General features: G+C 40.8%; 1 protein-coding gene across 1 annotated transcript; it reads right to left on the bottom strand.

Moving 5' to 3' along the window:
• Positions 1–2,039: 2,039 nt before the first annotated feature.
• TYRP1 (tyrosinase related protein 1) lies at positions 2,040–20,283 on the bottom strand. Its single transcript, XM_054986990.1, is given in 8 exon segments — positions 2,040–2,245; positions 3,452–3,598; positions 5,709–5,888; positions 9,448–9,553; positions 9,555–9,616; positions 11,543–11,747; positions 13,779–14,101; positions 19,920–20,283. Coding segments are annotated over 8 exon segments (1,593 nt in total).
• Positions 20,284–20,939: the final 656 nt, after the last annotated feature.

Here is a 20,939-nt window from a genome sequence, read left to right as displayed (position 1 = left end):
ACGGCATTGTACCCTGCTGAAGTCATTCCTCTACCCAGGCACTGCCCCCCCTGCCCAAATTCCAGGATTTTCTCAACTGTCTCAAAAGAGATCCATCAGTAAAGGGACAAGGAGGGACACTAGAGGAACCCCAGACTTTACTACCATGGAGTTCACGACTATTGTGATAAGTATGATCCTACTGGATAGTTCCTATGTAATTTAATACCACCACCACACACACCCCCAAAGTAGGAGGTTCTGTCTCACAGTTAATGTAAGTCCATAGCGTGGGAAAATAATATTATTTCAAAGAATCCCATGTGTTTCTCTCTCATTTCCCTCTTGAGAGTTCAACCACCTCTTAGAAAAAGGGGGGGGGGGGAGGTAATGCTTTTGAGGGAAATTTTAAAAAAACTTTATTCTGTGTTAGACCAGGATTTGCCATTTTATTTTTTCTTCTTCTTACATTCTGCTTATTAAGATTAAGTTTTAAAGATACAAAGGAATGGAGGACAGAACTCAAAAATGACAGCACTCTGCTATTTACAAGGTTGTTAAGGATCACCCACTTACTTAGCACCAGATTACGCTGACTTTAAACACCACTGACTTTAAGTGTGGTGGGAACTGAAGCAACAACCCTGCATAGGTGGTCTGTCCCCACTCACAACAGTGCCAGGCAGAATCTCTGTGGGCTCAGAGCTCTTGCCTCTTTGAACAAAATAAGGAGATCCTTGTGCGTGACAGAGGGAGTACCCTCTGTGCAGAAGTAAGTCGCATGTATTCTAACGGGGCTTACTCCCAGGAAAGTGCAGCCAGAGATTCATATGTGCATTGGAGTTTCCATGCACAGAAGGAACCACTAGATTCGTATGCTTGTACATTAATCATATTGCTCTTAGAATGACTGATTTATAATTTTAATACTATATTACTATTTTTCTTTGCTGCAATGAGAAGTTGTATTTCTTCCATCTGAAAATGGATGCAAGTATTTTAATAGGATCTTCTAAATCTCTCTACCTAAAAGAATGGTTTTGGTTTGTAGTTAATGTCAACTGTTCACTGTACTGCCATCTTGTGGCAGTTGTATATAACTGTTATTGCATTTTTAAAGGACCCTGGAAATCGATATTCAACAATTTTGATTTTTGAGTTGAAAGCTGCACTTTGCGGAAATATTTCTCTTTAACATTTTAAATGTTCAAATGTCCATCTTTTGTTCTTGTTTTTTTTTAAAGCAATAGTACAAACCAATGAACTGTCAAGTACTCAAGCTTTCAAGTACCCAGAACTCTTCAGGGGCTAGATGTTTGGTAGAAAACCCCCCCACAAAAGATGGGGAGAAATATTTCAGGGACTAGTGGCCCTATTTTTCTGAAAGCAGCTTGCTGTAGTCTATTCTGGAAAATACCTTTTTGAAATGTTCCTCGCTGTTCCTTCTTCTGCCTGCTTTGGTGCTATTTTTTCTGGTTTGGGATTCTTTCTTGTTCCTAGAGTGATCCTACAGTGATTTCATCACAGTGCTACTTAGCCAATTGAATCTGGCTACGTGTTGATTTCACTGAAGGCAAACAAAATCAATGTAGAATGAAAGCAATACTTCCTGGATTGGACACATGGGTTATCTTCGCGGATCAGTGAAGCATCAGTGATGGCAAAGGTTACTGAAAGTGAAGGCAATAACTCTTACATCCAGTCTCCTGAAAATGTTTCCAGTCACACTCTTTGATTAAGGGCTAATCTTTCCATAAAATATTTCCATGCATAAAAACTAGAAAAGAAAGCTGAACAAGCATTGCACTTAATAATTAACCTTATTAAAAATGTCCTTTGCCTCTCTACACTCTGGTACGTTCAGGACATTTTCTTCATACTATGGATAAATAGATAGGCAGTGAATCAGATGAAACCATACAGTGGACATGGATGGAGATTTCCTTGGTGTTACAAGAAGGAATTCTAACAAGGGGTTTTCACATTCTTCATTGCAAAGCAGAAGAGTTTTTGCAAAACAAAACCCAGCACTACGGGGTACAGGTTAGTCAGTCTACACTTCACACCACTGATTGGCTTGGGGTCGGTATGCTGTCATAATCATCTGAATAAGTCTGGTATTGATCGGTGAGAAGAGGCTGATGCAGTTCGTCTTTGTTTCTCCGGGCATGAACGATACATGTGGCACCCGCAAAAATAATTGCAACCAGGATCAGTGCAGTGACAATGGCAATAGTTATGACTTCGGTGACTTGAAGACTCCGAGCTAGGATGAAGCATAAAAAGGGGGCAGAGATGGTTACAGGAGAGAAGAGATTTCATTACCCTGGATATTATTGTTTTAGAGATTATGAATGATACTAAGTTCCAGTCACTTCAGCTGATTAGAGCTGTTAAGATACTCAAGTTCCACAATGATAGATTTTACAGGTCTTAGAATCATGTTACAATGTAGCTTTGAGAGATGGAATTTGCCTAACACCACTTGAACTGTTTGCTCCGCGTGCTGGAACAAGGAAGCATCCTGTTTTTCTTAACTGTCCTCAGAAAACTCAAATGATACGTTCTCTGCTGACCTTCTTCAGAAACTCTGTGGGTCAAAGTCAAAGAATCAGGGCTCATTTTGAGAGGGAACGCACAGGAACTCAGTTCCGGCAGTTCCCCAAAGAGATCACATGTCAGGTAGCCCCGCCCACCTGACTCTCGGCCATTTTGGACCCGTTTCACCCTGGATTGGGGCCAAAACGGCCCAAATCGGGCCTCTGACGGGTGGTGGATCACTCTCCCACTCAGCAGTGGCCCGATCCTGACCATTTTGGGCCCCTTTTTGGCCATTTTCTGCCCCCTTTTGCCATTTTGGGCCCAATTTTGGCCCTGAATGGCCAGGATTGGGTCCAAAACAGCCAGGATAGGTGATGTCAGGGGTGTGTGGCATATGCAAATCAGTTATGCTAATTACACACTTCTGGTGATGGCAAGACGTGTGGCATATGCTAATGAGTTATGCTAATGAGTTATGCTGATGAGTTCCTCCAGCTCTTTTTCTACAAAATGACCCCTGCAAAGAATCATAAGCCCAACAATAAAAGGGTAAGGAAAACCTACTGATAGGGTACCATCATGGACTAGTCTCTTGTGCCAGGTAAAGGGATTGCCTTTTGTATTTTGCCAGTGTGTCCATGTATTTTTGATTGCTGAATTTTAAGGTTTGCCTTTTGCCATATTTTGATGCTGAAAACTGAAATTATTCCTTGGTTTTTAGTAAGTGCTGTTGACAAAGGAGGGCCCTAGAACAAGAAGCCAGCATTTTGAGGGGTTCCAAGTAGCAATATATTTTTATATACACAGCCCAAGCCAAGCACTGTGCAGTGATTTCACACATTGTAAACCACCTTCTGAGTCACTTAAAGGAAAAGTGAACAGTACAACACAACAATCTAGTATACGGTGAGAAAGATAGCTGAAATCTTACTTGGCCACTGAACTTCGTAGCTGTAGCCCAAATTTTCTGGTGCTGTAACAAACATCTCATTGTTGGTCACAGGGGGCCAGAATGGTACCATGTTGTACCGTCTGTTGTGTCCAATGGGGGCATTCTCTAGTGGGTATATGGAGATATCTAAATTGGAAAAAAAAAGTTCAGTTTCAAGAGGTTACTGTGGGCAAGAGTACTGGAAATGACATCCTCCGAGTTGCCCTCAGACCTTAAGCCTTCAGCTATAAGGAATGAGACACTGATTCCTATGAGGAAGACTTTTCCTTCAGCTGGAATGTTATAGTTCCAGATGTTAATTACAAGGACAGGCCTGAAATCAAAGCCTCTGACCATTTTGTATGCTGAGCAGAGGTCGGCTCAGGAGCAAGAACTGCAACCAGAATCAGTGCAGTTAAAATGGCAAGAGTTAGGATTTTTACTGACTTGGAATTCCCAAGCTAGAGGAAGCTGGGAAAATGGGCACAGATAGTCTCAGTCTTGAAAGATGCAGGTAAAGGACTCCATCCATTTGACTACCCAACTTCCCATCATCAGTAACAGCGATCTAGCTTCTTGGATCACAGTGTAGATAATGTTATCAAGGATCAGTTTTTTAACATGGCCGCTACCTTATTAAAGGTAAAGGTAGTCCCCTGTGCAAGCACCAAGTCATTACTGACCCATGGGGTGATGTCGCATCATGACATTTTCTTGGCAGACTTTTTACGGGGTGGTTTGCCATTGCCTTCCTCAGTCATCTACACTTTACCCCCAGGAAACTGGGTACTCATTTTACTGACCTTGGAAGGATGGAAGGCTGAGTCAACCTTGAGCCGGCTACCTGAACCCAGCTTCCACTGGGATCGAACTCAGGTTGTGAGCAGAGCTTGGGCTGCAGTACTGTAGCTTACCACTCTGCGCCACAGGGCTACCTTATTATATTAAGTTTGCATTAGAATGCCTATTGATTTTTGAGGATGTTTCTGTACTTTTAAACTATCTTTCCATCTCCTAGAACCTAACCGATAGTCAACAAAAATGGACCCTCCATGTCCTTACCGTAACTAAAAGACTTATATTGTAGCATTGAAAAAACAAATATCTATCTTCCATAATTCAATAGATGGAAGGCCTAACAACTGTATCAGTATTTGAATGTATGGCATATAGACAACTGCGGAGTGACTTCTTTTTAAATATTTGGAAACCATTTATGGATGCTCATGTGTTGATCTTTCATGACTGTCATATTTTTATTTCTATTCTGTATGTGGCTTGCTTTAATTTTCTTCCTTTTTTTTCAATATTTTTTTTAAAAGGTACAACCTCTGCTTACCCTTTACAGAAAGAGGAGGATGAAACCATGAGGGTTCTGGTGAAATCCACTGGGCCTCAGAGCTGCCCCATGCTGAACACTGCCCTATTGCTTTTCATTGTGGGAGAAGATTGCAAAAGGCAAGCGAATTGTTATTTGCTACCATGACTGTTCTTATTGAGGGGCCCAAGATCAGTTTCTTGAGATCCTCAGATTCCCTGGAATGTGGTTTGAAAAGTCCCATTCTTCAAATATGTTCTGACTCTTGTTATGTGTCTTTCCTGTTCCTTTTTTTGTTTTGATCTGCATTAGCCCAGGCCCAAAAAGAGACTGGCTGCCTCCTGCCACACCATCTGCTTTTGTTTTGTGTTTGTTAGGGAAACATGACATGAACTTATGTGATTTCCCTGCAGGATTAAACAGCTCTCTGGGACCTGCCAAAATTGCCACTTGAATTGCTCTGAAAATCCATGGCTGTCTCCCTTTTTTAAAGACTGCATGTAAAGGTATAGCAGTGCTGTGCTGTTTTGCCTTTTTCTTTTTTTTTGAAGACTAAAAAAAAAACAGGGCCTTGTCTACATTTCTGAAGTTATGAAAAGGAAACAGAGATTGCAACGGCTTCCCTTGCCCTGATCAGATGACATGGTTAAACACTCCTCGGTCTTGTGATCCCTTTCTGTAACTTACTTGGCGTCAACAACAAATACAATAACTCCTTCTTTGGCTGCACTTTATTCTTGCTTCCAAAGACATGAGGAAAAGAATTCAGTTGTGCTACTGAACCCTAACTGAAGGGTCTTACTACTTCAGCAAGATCATAATATCTCCTTGGTGCAGACGTAGATGGGCACCTGGCCAATTTCCTTCATGCACAGTTTGTTATAATGGGCAACTTCCCTTGCTGTATGTGGTGAAATAACACAAACAAAGCCAGCTCACCAGCGCTGTGTCTTCTCAACCATTCATCAAACAGAGCATCTGTGAATGTATGCAGGAGGACAAAGATGGGATCATTCGGGGACAAATGGGTTTGCCCTCCAGTGCCATTCAAAAAGAGGTGGGCCAGATTGTGAAGGCTCCGGACTGCTGGGTCATACTTCCCTGAAGGATCGCTGTAGCCTGTGCATCAGACATGGGAGGCACAAATTGGGAATCATAGTGAGAATCTTGTGCATAAGCATCAGATCAAAGCTAAATATACACTTGGATCCCACCTAGAATTTGCATGTGTGTGTATGTGTGTGCATGTGGGGGGGGGGGTGATGATTTTTGCCAATTCCCTCTTCCCACAGGAGACCACTGATTCCTGTTCCGGGTGTCCCTCAGGAGCAGGATTCCGTGTCAAAATGTGCCCATGTATCATAGTGAGCCAACTATTTCTTCAAATCCCCCTGTCTTTCCTGAATGGCTGCCTGTAGGCTGTTTTAGAAAGGTGCTTCAGAGAGACCCGTTCCTCAGTGCTGATTCTCCAGCACCACTATGCTTATTCTTCATGTGTAGGAATTGTAGTCTTCAGAAGTTCTGGAGCACTTTTACAAAAACAAACAAACCCTCCTAACCATTTTATAAAGTGAGACCAAAACAGTAGGAACTGAACATTTTAAAAAATCCCCATTTTATGAGGATGTTTTATCATTCTATATTATTTTACGTCAGGGCTTTTTTTGTGGAAAAAGAGGTGGTGGAACTCAGTGGGTTGCCCTCAGCGAAAATGGTCACATGGCTGGTTGGCCCTGCCCCCTGATCTCCAGACAGAGGGGAGTTTAGATTGCCCTCTGTGCCACCGAGCAGCGCAGAGGGCAATCTCAGCCCCCCTCTGTCTGGAGATCAGGGGGCGGGGCCACCAGCCATGTGACCATTTTCAAGAGGTTCCGGAACTCCGTCCCCCTGCGTTCCAGCTGAAAAAAAGCCCTGTTTTCCGTATGTTCTAAGTTCTGACCCATAACTGTAGAAACCAAACAATGAGATCTTTGTCTGCTCAAAGGCCTCAAGATCCTTGAATGTCTCTACCCTTTGCTCTTGCTGCTCCTTATCCCTGGAACTCCCTCCCTAATCATGTGTGAGGTTCTCCATATTATATTCTTCCTTCCGTTCATTTTGCAAAGCTTACCTTTTCTATAAAGGCTATAGTGTAGCCTTTGTTCCAGACCTCAGCTGTAACCTAACTTCAGCCCTTCTCAAGTGCGTGAATTTGTATCTTTTCTCTCTCCCTTGCACCTCTCCAATCCCTCTCTCATCTTGTTCACTGTCAATTAAAATGATGATGCTTCAGGGCACAGATCTCTGTTTATGTTAATACCACATTGTAAAAGTTTCTCCTGCAAGAATGGTGCTAAAAATAGCAAATGAGAAAATCTGTATGCTTGGAAACTTCACTTTTGCTAACATTGGCATTGCCAGATCGTACCAAATGGACACAAAAGCTGTACGATATTCTAAAGACAATGATGGCAGCTATCAAACCAGAAGGATTGGAAACCAGTCAAATACTCCCTGGCATTCCCAAATTCATAAAAATGAAAGGAGATAATACTGCACGAGCCTGAGCAGAATCAGTGGAATTAGAAGGATATAACTGGTTAGACTGCAGGGACAAATTCAGATCTCAGAGGAAACTGTATTGTCTGTGATTGATGTGATTAGAATCTCAAAATCAGAACAAGGACAGAAATGGATGCAGCCTGCTTTTGATAAGTGTGTGGCTATAGCATTGCATCCTATATTTGATAAGCATTAGATTTGCGTGCAAGAGTTTGTTTCATTTCTTTTTTTATTATTCATTCCCAATGATACTGTTTTCATTATTGGATTGTTTCACGTGGTTTTCTTTTGTTAATGTTTCTTTCATTATTGTTTCATTTTCACAATTCTGTTTTGTTATTATTTCCCATGGGTTTCAATGGAAGATCCTCCCTCCTTTTGATTCTGTAGCTTCCTGGTTTTCTAGCTGAACTGGATAGAACTTAGGGGAATATTAGAACTCCATTAGGACATCGACACTGTCAAATATCAGGTGAAGGTAGTATAAGAAGGTCTCCCTTTTCAAGAAACTGCAGCTTCAAGAACACTAACTTGAGATCTGCAGGGGAATGGGGGGGCACTTCCAACGTCAAGACCGCTTACTACTGTTGGCAGCTCCTGCTTTTCCAAAACCCTTCCTCTCCCTCTCCTGCCAGATCTGCTCCCACCATGCTGTCCATTCTTCCCACCAGAGTCAGAAGATCCCTTGCCATTTTGATGTGTTGTGTTTGTGCACAGGTGTCAGATTAAGAAACTGTACTGTGCATATGAAATCTATGTAATTTTATTACTGGACTACTTGATTAATTTTATTTATTTATTTTAAGCGTTGTTCTTGGGTTATAGTTGGGACACTAGTCATACAACACAAACTGAGTTACACAAAGCAGACAAATCCCAGATTAATAGTAATTCCCAAAGAACTACACCAGTTTGGTGGGAGCCAGTTTGGTGTAGTGGTTAAGAGTGCGGGACTCTAATCTGGAGAACCGGGTTTGATTCCCCACTCCACTTGAAGCCAGCAGGGTGATCTTGGGTCAGCCACAGCTTCTAGGAGCTCTCTCAGCCCCACCCACCTCACAGGGTGTTTGTTGTTTGTGGGGATAATGATAACATACTTTGTAAACCGCTCTGAGTGAGTGTTAAGTTATCCTGAAGGGCGGTATATAAATCAAATGTTATTATTATATTATTATTATTACATTTTAAAATAAATAATTGATGATACATGAACTTAAGTGAATCTCCCCACTAGTTTAAAACATGCACCAATTTATCTAAGAGTATAGTGTTTTTTACACTTGTTTGCCTCACAATTTTGGCAGTGATTTAGCTCTGAGAGGAAAATTTTTTGTCTAATTCATTTGAATGAATGAAAGAAAACATCCCCCATCCCACATACCAAACACTGTTTAGAACAGATAATTGCAGCATGTTAAACATAATCAACATACTTGCAATACTGGACACGTGCAAGTGGGTCCATTCACAGTTCACAGGAGGGTGTGCAAAACTGACGTGGGTATCCTGTCAACTTTTTATGAGCTTTGGAAAAAATATCAGTGTATGTGCAGCAGACTGGTTTACTATGTAAAGAAAGGAGCTACTTGAAAAAGCTGACATTGTAGAACTTTTCTGAGGAGGATAGTATTCGCAGCTAAAGCCAGAAACGGTGCTAGCCATGCAATTTTATTTTTTTGCAGTAGCTCAGTATGTCAAAATAAATGTGTGAGATTCTATAAAACCAACATTTTTCCCAGTGGAAATTAGTGTTTTAAAATATTGGCAAAAAGACACTTTTTTTTTGCCTTTGATGATTGGGAATGGTTATGGCATGTGGTAATGTTTGGGCTTTTTTACACATTTGCTTTTTAAAAAACACGTTACTCTTCTTCTTTTAAGTGAAGGCCTGCTACTTTATTTCCAGTTTGGAAAGCTTCAAAAGCAGTTTCAAGGGTATCCCAAAGACACGTGCTATTCACCGCATAGTAATGGATTAGACAGAAAATAGAGATAGTCTGTGTGCTTCCCTCCCCCCCCCCCCCCCCCCCCCACACCCCGCCAAAGGATTTGACCTATTTTACTCAGTGTGATGAGTTCGGCAGATTTCATCCCCCACCCATCCTGCTTCCAGACCATTTGTCGAATAATTACTTGCCTTCCACTGTATTACGAAAACTGTCTGTGGAGTTTGAATAGAACGGAGGTGTATCAAATAGTCCAACTTCTAAGCAAAGAGCAACATCCTGTGGCTCAGGAAGGCGCCTGCACCATGGGGCGGGCAACATTTCCAGCAGGATTTCGTCTAATTGGACCACCTTCGGTGCCTGTCATGAGAAAGAGGGAAGGAAATAAGAGGGTGAAGGTTTTTTTGGCATTTCTAAGAGCGGAACTACAAGTGACAAAAGGCACAGGTTGGACACTTGTCAGCTTCCCTCAAGTTTTGATGGAGATGTAGGCATCCTAGTCTTGCAGGTTGGCTCTCCGACTGCTGTCCAATGGACTTTTCAACTGTCACTTGTCCAACATTCCGCTGAGCTGCCTACATTTCCCATCAAAACTTGAGGGAAGCTGACAAGTGTCCAACCTGTGCCTTTTGTTAGTTGTAGTTCCGCTCTAAGATGATGATTAAAACCTAAAAACTACAATGGTAGGCCAGGCTTAATAAAAACAAGCAATGTGTTTGTGTCTGTCTAGGGGGTATTTTGAATTTTTATTGCATGAAATTAGAGCATTTTAGCTCCTGCAGCACATCTGAGATATTCCAGATAATTCCACACTGGGTCATTTGCTTCAGCATGGATTCCATTTGTTCACTTGGGTGTTCCTAAACATCCTGGTCATACCATGCCAATTGTATCCCTGCATTTTCATAATTATCATGCCATTCTCCCCCCCCCCCACCCCCTTATACATTTTTTTGCAGTTTTTAATATTGTAATTTTAAGTTTTCAGATGTCATCTCACCTAGAATAGAGAAGTGATCGATGATGGTGTTGGTGGCTGTTAGTGCAATCCTAAAAAACACTTTCCTGGGAGTAAGCCCTGTTGAATAAACTTGCCCTCTGTATGTCACTTAACCTGCTGCCATTTTTAAAAAAATCTCTAGCTGCTAATGGGGCGACCCTGATGAAACTGACAAGCCTTGTAAGTTTCACTGACCTTCTCTAAATTCAAACTGAATTGGGTCATAGCTAAGTCATTTCTACCGGGAATGCACATAATAATAAGTATCAGTGGAATTGACACCCCCCCTCCCTTCCCTTGCAGGAATACTGTTGTACCCAATTGAAACTAATAAAGCTTGTCAGTTCCAGGCTTTTATGGAGTTGGTTATGAAGTGTGATAAAATCTGCTGGGGGGAGAGGGCTGTACATATAAGTAGCAGGGATGGGAGAGTGTTGCTGAATTTCAAGAGATTTGCTTTCCTATCGAAAGGACTTTTCATAAGAACTGGATAACATGTATTCGTCTCTTCAGGGTGAGCTCTAGTATTGCATTAGTCAACCTCCCCCCCCCCCTTCTTTTTTGTTGTCAGGAAGCATTTCCTGGAAAGTGTCTTTTCAGTGGCAATGGCACAATCTCTCTCAAACACACACAGTCAGGGCTTTTTTTCAGGGGGGAATGCGGGGGAACGGAGTTCCGGAACCTCTTGAAAAATGGTCACATGGCTGGTGGCCCCGCCCCCTGATCTCCAGACAGAGGGGAGTTGAGATTGCCATCTAAATTCCCCTCTGTCTGGAGATCAGGGGGCGGGGCCACCAGCCATGTGACCATTTTCTCCGAGAGCAACCCACTGAGTTCCACCACCTCATTCCACCCTTTTCCCAGAAAAAAAGCCCTGCACACAGTAAATGGGGGTATATTAGGGTAGCTGCTGTGAAGGAACCCTTGGTGTAAAGAGGCAGAGAAAACCTATACAATTGTTCACTTTAAAAAAATCAGCTTTGGATATAAGATCATGGTTCAAAATTTGACAAGATAGCGGAAAGTTCTTGATCAGATTGTCAAGCCAAAGGTCAGCCGAAGTGATAGCACACACACCATTTTCTCAGTTTAAATCCCTCAAGATCTAAAAGTAAATTGTTACTTATTTTTCTAGGAACTGGAGGGTAGAATATTCAAGATAAGGATTTAAGACAGTAGGTTTTGTATCACAGCCATGTAGAAGTTGTAATGCCCTGGAAGTTGTTCCATTAAATCTACAGGAGAGAGCAGCAACAACCAAACACAGTCAAACAATCTTGGCTTACTGTTGCAAATGGTTCCCAAAGTATCATAGTCTTCAATATTGTCACATAAAATTCGCCATTGAGAGAATATAGAATTTTGGCTTATAAGAGAGGCATCAAAGTTGCTTCTAGCTCCCATCAGGTCATCTGTGCAGATATCACAGGTGTTTCTACCTGTTGCAAAGTTCCAGTAGGGAAGTGCAAAAAAAGGATCCTGTAGCATGTCCTGATGAGAGAAGATGGGTTAATGGTGAGCTTCATTGTGGTGTAGGTAGATCAGCTGAAACCTTGGTCAATTCATGTACAGCACTTCTCTGCAGTTTCTTCCCTTGTCTTGGTTTGAATGTGGAATAAATGAGATGGTGTTTTTCCCACCCAGACATCGGATGCTTTGGTGGAAATAAACCACATTGTCTGCTTGTCTGCTTAATTCACATGCCCTATACTCTTATTTGGGGGGGGGGGGAGGGTGTCACATGATACTTGATGGCTATGTTTCATTGAAGTGAATTGCTCAATTTTCCATGAAAGTGAAAGAAACATAGAAGGATGGTTCATGGGGTGGGGTGTGTGGGAGTGGGTGGGAGTGGGTGGGCGGGCAGGATATTTAGCTCACACAAGGTGATTTAAGTGATCCTGCTGTGCCTTCTCAAACTAACTTGGTGTATTGTATTTTTAAAGACATTGACTCTGTCAAGCTGGGACTGAATAGGGACTATGAATGGTTATCTCATTATCAGAGGTAACTGATTTCCTTAACAGAAGCAAACTGATCTCCATATCAGAAGGAGCTGTTTGCATCTCCATATCAGAAGGAACTGTTTGCATCTACTCCGCCCTCCCCTCTCCTCCTCTATATCTGACCAGTTTCTTTTTGCCTCCGTGCATCTGACGAAGAGAACTGTGATTCTCGAAAGCTTATGCTACAATAAAATTGGTTAGTCTTAAAGGTGCTACTGGACTCTTTTTGATTTTGCTACTACAGACTAACACGGCCAACTCCTCTGGATCTGAAGACCATTGTATTTTTAAAGACTATTGTATTTTTAAAGACATTGAAGGATTACTCCCCCCGCCCCGGTATCTCTGAATTTAATCGGGGAAGAAAAGTAAATCCCTTTTAAACTGCTTTTTGTTATTTTATGCCAGAAGGAATGCCACACATCAGAATGATACCACTGCGCCCCCTCATTTCCCCCCACCAACCTGTGAAGCAGCAGGCGGAATTGGGGACCAATGCCAGGGGGTCTCCCGTTATAGCAGGAGCCTTGCTCCTCTCCATCCCTCCAGGCACCCCTTGTTTGTCCGCATGGACATTTCACCCATTAAAAATGATGAGGACTTTAATAATTTTTTAAAGGCCAACAACAGCCTATCTTGTGAAAATGAGGAAGGTGGGGATTTTTAAAAGCATGTAAGCAAGGAAGACAGAAGACAAAGCAACTGGTCCAGGACCAAGTGCTGTATTTTACATTTCTGTGCCCTTCGACCTGCTAAGCTTTGCCCTTCAACTTGATCAGGCACATGCGCAGAGCTGCCCCGATGCTTTTGTTCCAGGTCCATTTTAATTTCTTAGTCTGCTCCGTGCACGTGCCTGTACATCACTTGATTTCTCATCATTTGACTACCTAACACTGTAATTGATACCATTAAAAAAAAAAACCGTTCAAGGTGACACTGGTTGTAAGAGAGTTCCATCTGTGATGCTTCGTTATGCAAACCACTACTTGATGCTTCATTCATACGAAGGAAAATGTGCATGTGTGAACTGACCCATAGAGAAAATTAAATGTAAGGATAAAAAAAGATGATGTTGATGAAAAATGTTAGAAGGGAGACAGTAATAGATTTTATTAATGGGACAATGAAGGGAAAATGACTTTAACAGTGTTTATCCTCCTTTGGCAAGGGGATATAGAGGAACAGAGATTCCTTGAACAGAGGAATCTTTTTTTACCAAACCTAAAAATCAGTTTTCTGAGACCTACACACTAAGGTGATCTAGAAAGAAAATTCATTGAATGATCTGTTTTACTTTCTCTGAATTAAGAATATATTTTTCACTGACCTTGAGGAACCACTACATCCCAAAGCATTTATTCCAAGCAAAATTCAATACTATTCAAAACCTAAACTTCTATGAAGGTAACCGAGGGCAGCGAGGTCTGCAATTGGATTCTTGGACTTGTGGAAAGCTTTTGGAAACCTGCATGATTTCTAATGTGAGAATATAGAATATGAATAAAAGAAACGTCACCTGAATGTCTCTCTCCAACTGCAGCAGATGGTATCTGTGCCAGGTAAGAAATGCAGGTCCTTCATGCGAGAAATCTACGCCACCAAAACTCAGCTGACCAGGTCCAAGGAATGTCTTTCGGACAGAGAAATAATGGGACCACACAAAGTAATTATAAATGGTCACATTTTCAAACTGTGGTGTATTGCCCTCAGGACCCATGATCTCCTCACGTCTCCTTGTGGCTATCACGATATCAGGATGCATTGTAATTTTAGCTTGCTGCAAAGCATTTAGAAAACGATTTGTTTCTTCTCTGCTCAGATCCAAAATGTTTCTTCTGACTAAGGATTAAAAAAGAGGTGGTTCCAAACATAAGTATGGCAATTATTTGTCAAATTGATAACTTACAGTTTTCAGTTTCCTATCTAAAGAGAAATATCTAAAATGATCAATTAAACCAAAGATCTCAAGAAAAGAAAATTTCTCCCCCACTTGCAACTGTAGATGTCATAGACTGTCCCATCTCTTTGTGTGGTATAATATGTAGTCCTATCTCAGTTTTGCAACATGGTCATTCCGATGCCTGGGAACAAGAATACTAAGAAATAGTTTCAATATTTCAATATTGAGGCTCTATAGCCTTTCATGGAATGTTCCCATGCTTCCAGCAATATTTACAAGTTAGATTACCATTCCTATCCAAGAATCGCATCCCAGGTAGGTGCCTTGCAAGGCCATGGCAGATCCAGAAAGACATCTTCCGCAGATATTGGATTTTTACATGGGTTCTTCTATATGCTGTTAATTCAGCCATTAGCCACAAATGTGGGTAAGGATCCCTGAGACAATGGACATGCATATGACACCAACATACATGAATACGATTATGAATCTAAATAAGAGCTCATGATCAGTGTGATCCCAGTGGTCCCTTCACAAGGCAGAAGGAAGCGTGCAGACCCACCTACTCCTTGCCATCTGGCGATCTCAATATCTGGGGCCAACGCAATGGTTTTGCCAACAGGATATCAGTTATGCGTATACTGTTGAGTTCAATTGCTTCTATATCTTTTAAAGTAGCTCAAACTATATAGGGTGTTAGAGCTTTGATATGCCCATTTTTAAAACAGCAAATGACAAAGATACGTCAAGTGATATTATGTATATATGTATGTGCGCACATACATTAAATTGTTATTTTGTTGGATTGTTGGTGCCAACGCCTAACCAAAAAGAATTTAAATAAAGAATAGTTAATTGTAACAGATCAGAATCACAGCAACATAAGTTCCAGCATGACTAAATTGAAGTTGTAATAATAGAAAATTAGAATCCGAAAACAATTGACACCTGTTTTCAACCCTTTCGATATTTGCAGATGGTATACCTACATTACAATCTGGAAGCCTGTTTATTTTATTTTAAAGTTTTTCTCTTTTTTCTTTTACTTATTTACAATATTTGTTTCTCACCCTTCTACCCAGTCAGGGCCACCGAGGCACCTAACCATTAGAACAAACATCATAAAAATAAATAATAAAACAGTTAAAATCAAAGCAAAATACATATATAAGACATAAAACAGCAAGTTAGAACACAAAGCAGGAAGACTCTGTGATAAAACATGGAAGGTGGTGCACCTTCTGAAACTGATTCATGCATGCCATTTGGTGTGCACTTGAGAAAGGCAGTTTTAAATATGTGTGTATATGGTTTCTGATGCACTAAAAGCAATTTTAAATGTGCCTGCACCAGCTTTCTGCATTACTTGGTGTAGTGGTTAAGAGTGCAGGACTCTAATCTGGAGAGCCGGTTTTGATTCCCCACTCCTCCACTTGAAGCCAGCCGGGTGACCTGGGGTCTGTCACAGCTTCTAGGAGCTCTCTCAGCCCCACCCGCCTCACAGGGTGATTGTTGTTGTGGGGATAATGATAACATACTTTGTAAACCGCTCTGAGTGGGTGTTAAGTCATCCTGAAGGGCGGTATATAAATTAAATGTTATAATTATTATTATTATATAGGAATATGAATTGACAGTCACATTTCTAACTTCATGCACTTTACAACACACAAATGATTTCAGTCTGGGCTCCTTAATTCTCGCCAATGAATTGTCATTTACCCTTATTTTGATGAATTTTTGATAGTCTTTTAAAATCAAAATTCAATGAAAAATTCAATAGAAAAATGTTCTGCTGTAAAGGCTCAGATCTTTAAGAATGTTAACAGAAGAAGTCAAGAAATTGAAACAGATGACTGCCAATGGCCAACCCATTGTAAAATGTACTCTGGGACCCTCGTGACCAAATAGGAAGGATGTGTTCTTTGATCTGAGCCCATCACCAATGATTGTTATGTTACTGATAACACTCAGAATAAGAATATATAAGAGATGTTCAATAATGAACAGTTTAGGTGCAAGATAGTGCCATTCTAAGCATAGTTATATCATTCTAAGTCAATGAATCTGAATGGATTTAGAAGGGCATAACTCTTCTTAGGATTGTAATGAGAATACAGTAACTTGGCAAAGGACTGTGCTATTTTCTATAAAAGTTAGCATCCATGCCTGGCCATATATGGCCTAGAAACTTACTATCCCGATATGTATTAGCAAATCCTTTTCTGAAGAGTTAAATAAGACAGTCTCTAATTTTATCTGGCAAGGGAAAAAACCAAGAATTAAATTGAGAATGCTTCAAGAGGGGAAAGAAAATGCAGGCTTGGCCTTACCAGACTGGAAAATGCATCATAAAGAATGCTGCTTAGTATGGGCTTCTGGAAAATCAAAGACTTTTGGCGATAGAAGGACATGATCTACAGCTAGGATGGCATGCTTTTCTATGGTATGGGAAAACACAAGGACATAAATATTTTAAGAATCATTGGATTAGAAAGTCCCTTATATCAGCACGGGAAAGAATTGTACCACAAATCTACTCTAAAACTCCACAATGGATATCTCCTTTAGAAGCGTTTTCGCAACCAAATGTGTTTTCAGTTGACAAGATGGTTAGATAGAAAGACCTGTTAGGTGATACTGGAAGATTAAAAACAAAAGATGAATTACAGAAACAAGGTTTTAATTTAGACTGGTGGTCAAGGTCTCAGATAGAATCCAGATATAACAAAGATAAAAAATTGGGAGGTTTCCAATTAGAGAAAAATACTTTTGAAAAGCTATTATGTGACTCGGATGAAAAACTGATTAAAAAGATGTGTGTATTTTTTAATGCAAATGAAGAAAGAAAACAAGGGGGTAGAAGAAATTAATAATAAGTGGTCACAAAATTTAGGTTATAGTATTGATCCAGTGCAATGGAACAGGATATGGAAAGTGAATGTTAAATTAACTAAATCAGTGGCATTTAAAGAAAATTTATATAAGATATTTTATAGATGGTATTTAACACAGGATAGACTTGTGAAAATGTATTAAAATGTATCTAATAACTGTTGGAAATGTGAGCAACATAAGGGAACATTCTATCATATGTGGTGGTCTTGCAAAGAGGTACATAAATTTTGGATAGTGGTTCATAGACTCTTATAAACAATCTTACAGATTTCAATACCATGGAAACATGAAATATTCTTGTTAAATTATGTACCAGAAGATTTAGATAAAGATCAGAAATATTTTATTATAAATGCAGTGACAGCAGCAAGAATTCTACTAGTGTTTTATTGGAAAGACCAGTAACACCCCACTAGGAGGAGCTAATAGCGAAAATAATGGAAAATGCTGAACTAGACAAATTGACGTTACTAATGGAAGGACAAATAGAAGAAGACTTTGCTGCGCCATGGACCCCATTCTACAACAGGTTGAGAAATAATATAAGGACCCGAATGTTGTAATTATATGATGACAATATTGTAACTTTTTATTAATAATCACAGTTAAATGATGAACGCTGGAAAATGTAGAAAAGTAGAATGATATTTCAAGCAGAATGTATGATACTTTTGACATTTGTTCCCCTCTTTCCCCTATCCCTAATGGAAACTAATAAAAATATTTTTTTAGAAACTAAAAAAAAGAAACTTCCTAAAGAGAAAAGAATAATTCACATAACACGTAAGCATATTGAAACAGCTACATTCTGCAGGCTGGAATGGTCTTCCAGTCCATTCTGCAGGCTGGAATGGTCTTCCAGTCCATTCTGCAGGCTGGCAAGGCAATTGTAGAGAGAGAACAGGCTTTGCAGCATGCTTGTCCCCATCATAGTGCTACTGTGAAGATTTGGACCTCTAAAGAGGTTATCTTTGCATATGTTTAGTAAAGTTACAAGCCAATTTGCTGCCCTGATCTGGATAGCCCAGGCAAGCCCAGTCGTCTCCAATCCTGGAAGCTAAGCAAGGAAGACCAGGGTCACTATGCAGGGACAGGCAATGGCAAACCGCCTCTTGCCTTGAAAACCCCAGCAGGGGCCACCATAAGTCGGCAATGACTTGACAGCGCTTTACACCACCTCATGAAATCTGCTGGCTAGGCATGCTTTGAATGTACCCGTTCAGCTAAAAACACTAGCGTACACAATAAATACAAAAATGAGTAACAAGTTCAAATTAATGTTGGAGTGTAGGCTGTATTTGCCATGAGGATGGTGTGAAAGGATGCTAAATTAGTCCTATTTTACATATATCTACTAACGTTTTTATGTATTCCGGTCATATCCTCTTTTCTGTGCCGAAGTCTTCTTCATTTCATTTATTGGACTTTTAGCCTGCCCTCCCCACAAGTGGGCTCAGAGCAGGTCTTGTTTCATAGATATTCCTTGTGTGAGTGGGTTGGTATCCTCCTAGTCATTTTTCTTTGCTTCTGTCTTCATTTCATTTTAAAAAACCACTGTTCTACGCATCTCACATTATTCAATGTGAACCCACCACTGTTAATATTATGCATTATGATGCTTTTCTATGCCTGCTCTAAGATGTTCTGAAATTGGGTTGCCTTTTTGCCACTTACAAGTGGGTTGAATTGATACCTCTAACAGTGGCACCAAGCTATATTTCTGTATGTTTTCTTTTAACAAAAATATGAACTCTCTGTTTCTTAAAGATCCTATATTTCCTCCCATCCTAACCCCACACTAACCATCTGTTTGGTGTGCAAATATACAGCCACCTCCAAACAGGATGTGGATCTGGGATCTGTAACATTAATCCAACACCAACATTAGAAGAAAATAGGATCTTTCCCATGTCCTCTTAAAGCTTTGTGTAGGTAGCCTCCATTAAAAGAGTTGTCAGCTTTTACTGGCTTCCTTTCTCTCTAGATCGGAATGGGCACAATGCTAGCCTCCAGTCACCCTACAAATGAGAATTCTCAATGAGAATTCTCTGCTGGAGACTGTTCAGCTACCTTGAATGCCATATTTCATCCTTCAGTTTTATCTTGCACCTTCACACGTGCCCCCCTCATGGTGGTGGAGAATGTCCTCAAGTCATTGATGACTTATGGCAACCCCTGGTGGGGTTTTAATGGCAAGAGACTAGCAAGGGTGGCTGGCCATTGCCTGCCTCTGCAACCCTGTTCTTTGTTGGAGGTCTCCCATCCAATTACTGCCAAAGCCGACCCCGCTTAGCTTCTGAGATGTGATTACATCAGGCTCTCCTGGGCTATCCAGGTCAGAGTGCCCCTTTCAAAAGTTTGCTAATAAAGAAGGTGAGGGTTTACTGCACTGAAGCAAGGAGCAGTAAAAATTGGCCCCAAGCAGGTTCTCTGGAGAGGTATCATAGAAAGCACATAACAACAACAACAAATTGCCACTTCTTCCATCACAGTGCATATCTTTCCAAAATATTCTTATTTATTTATAATTTATTTGCAACATTTTAATCCTGGTTTTCCTTCTCCTTTGGAGGTTTGAAGTGGCTATAAAAGTATTTAATGAAAGGTGTTGACTTATTTAGGCATTCAGAATGACTATGCATCTGAAACTTCTGTTGATTGCCGTGTGAATGTCCAGAAGTTCTGAAAACCGAAGTGTCATCATGGATACTTAATTTTAAGACTGCTGTCTCTAACAAAGAAATGTCTCTGCATTAATTTTGAGAAATGCTGAATTTATAGTAGAAAAGAGAAGCAGCTCTGGGCTAAACATCATAACTGTTTAAATATGTTCTCTTTTTATGTTTTTATTATCCTTACCGATGTTGGTTGGTTGATTGCATGATGGTCCACTCCAGCCAGGTCGACAGGACCCACAGTTGTATCCAGAGAAGTTTCCATTGCATCGGCAGCTTCGGTTGAAGTAGCGAAGAGGCCACTGTTCCCGGTCATCTCGGCCATCATGCATGTACTGTGGCCCATGGGGCCGCAAGTCCGCTGTCACTTGGACACATTGACCCCTTCCGGAAGATGATCCACAGCGGTCTGAACCAGGAACCACGACGGGAGATAGATCAGGACAGCATTCACCTGATCTTAGTATGTTGACTGTGGTACATTGCCGGGGGAATTGTGCGCTAATTTCTCTGGACAGGGTGAGGAGAAATAGTACTGTTAACTGCATAATAACAGTCCAGAACAAGGATCCAAGGCTGTATTGCTTCTTGTGAGGTAGTATCCAGAAATGTATGTCTTCCCCAGGCACTGTTGAAATGAGAGAAGAGAAATGAGGAAGAGATAAAAATGATGTAGAAGACCCAATAAGACATTGTTTCATTACAGGGAAGAAACCCTCTCGACTGCTCTAAACTGTTTTTAATTTTAGAAGGAGAGTGTAATGCAGCTGTCCCTTGATGTTGCTCCATCAGCACCATCAACAGCAATTTTTTATCACCAGCATTTAGGAGCACATAGGGTAGTTAGTGCCTGTCCAGGTGAATGAACAATCTGCAGTGCAGAGTATGTGGCAACAGGCATATGCAAACATGAAGCAATACAACCAAACTGCTTAAATCAGAAAATGGAAGCACTCCCTTTTGCAAAGTCCATTTCTTAAAGAGTTTGTAAATCCATGCATTGTCCTTGAGCTATTTCCTTTCCATCCCTCCCTCACAGAAACAATCTGGATTGCATTCTTGTAAGAGATCTTCCAGTCAGAGACTTTAAAGGACATTAAGGGGGAAAACTTTCTAGGCTTTACCTACGGTGGTCCTCACAGGCAGTTTCCCCCTATATAATACTCTGGAAGATGGATCCCCAAAGTGCTCTCAATCCTAAATC

The sequence above is a fragment of the Eublepharis macularius genome, chromosome 8 (genome assembly GCF_028583425.1).
Source record: "Eublepharis macularius isolate TG4126 chromosome 8, MPM_Emac_v1.0, whole genome shotgun sequence".
NCBI classification, from domain to species: domain Eukaryota; kingdom Metazoa; phylum Chordata; class Lepidosauria; order Squamata; family Eublepharidae; genus Eublepharis; species Eublepharis macularius.
Note: the sequence above shows the minus strand (reverse complement) of the source record. Positions and strands in the feature narration are given on the sequence as shown.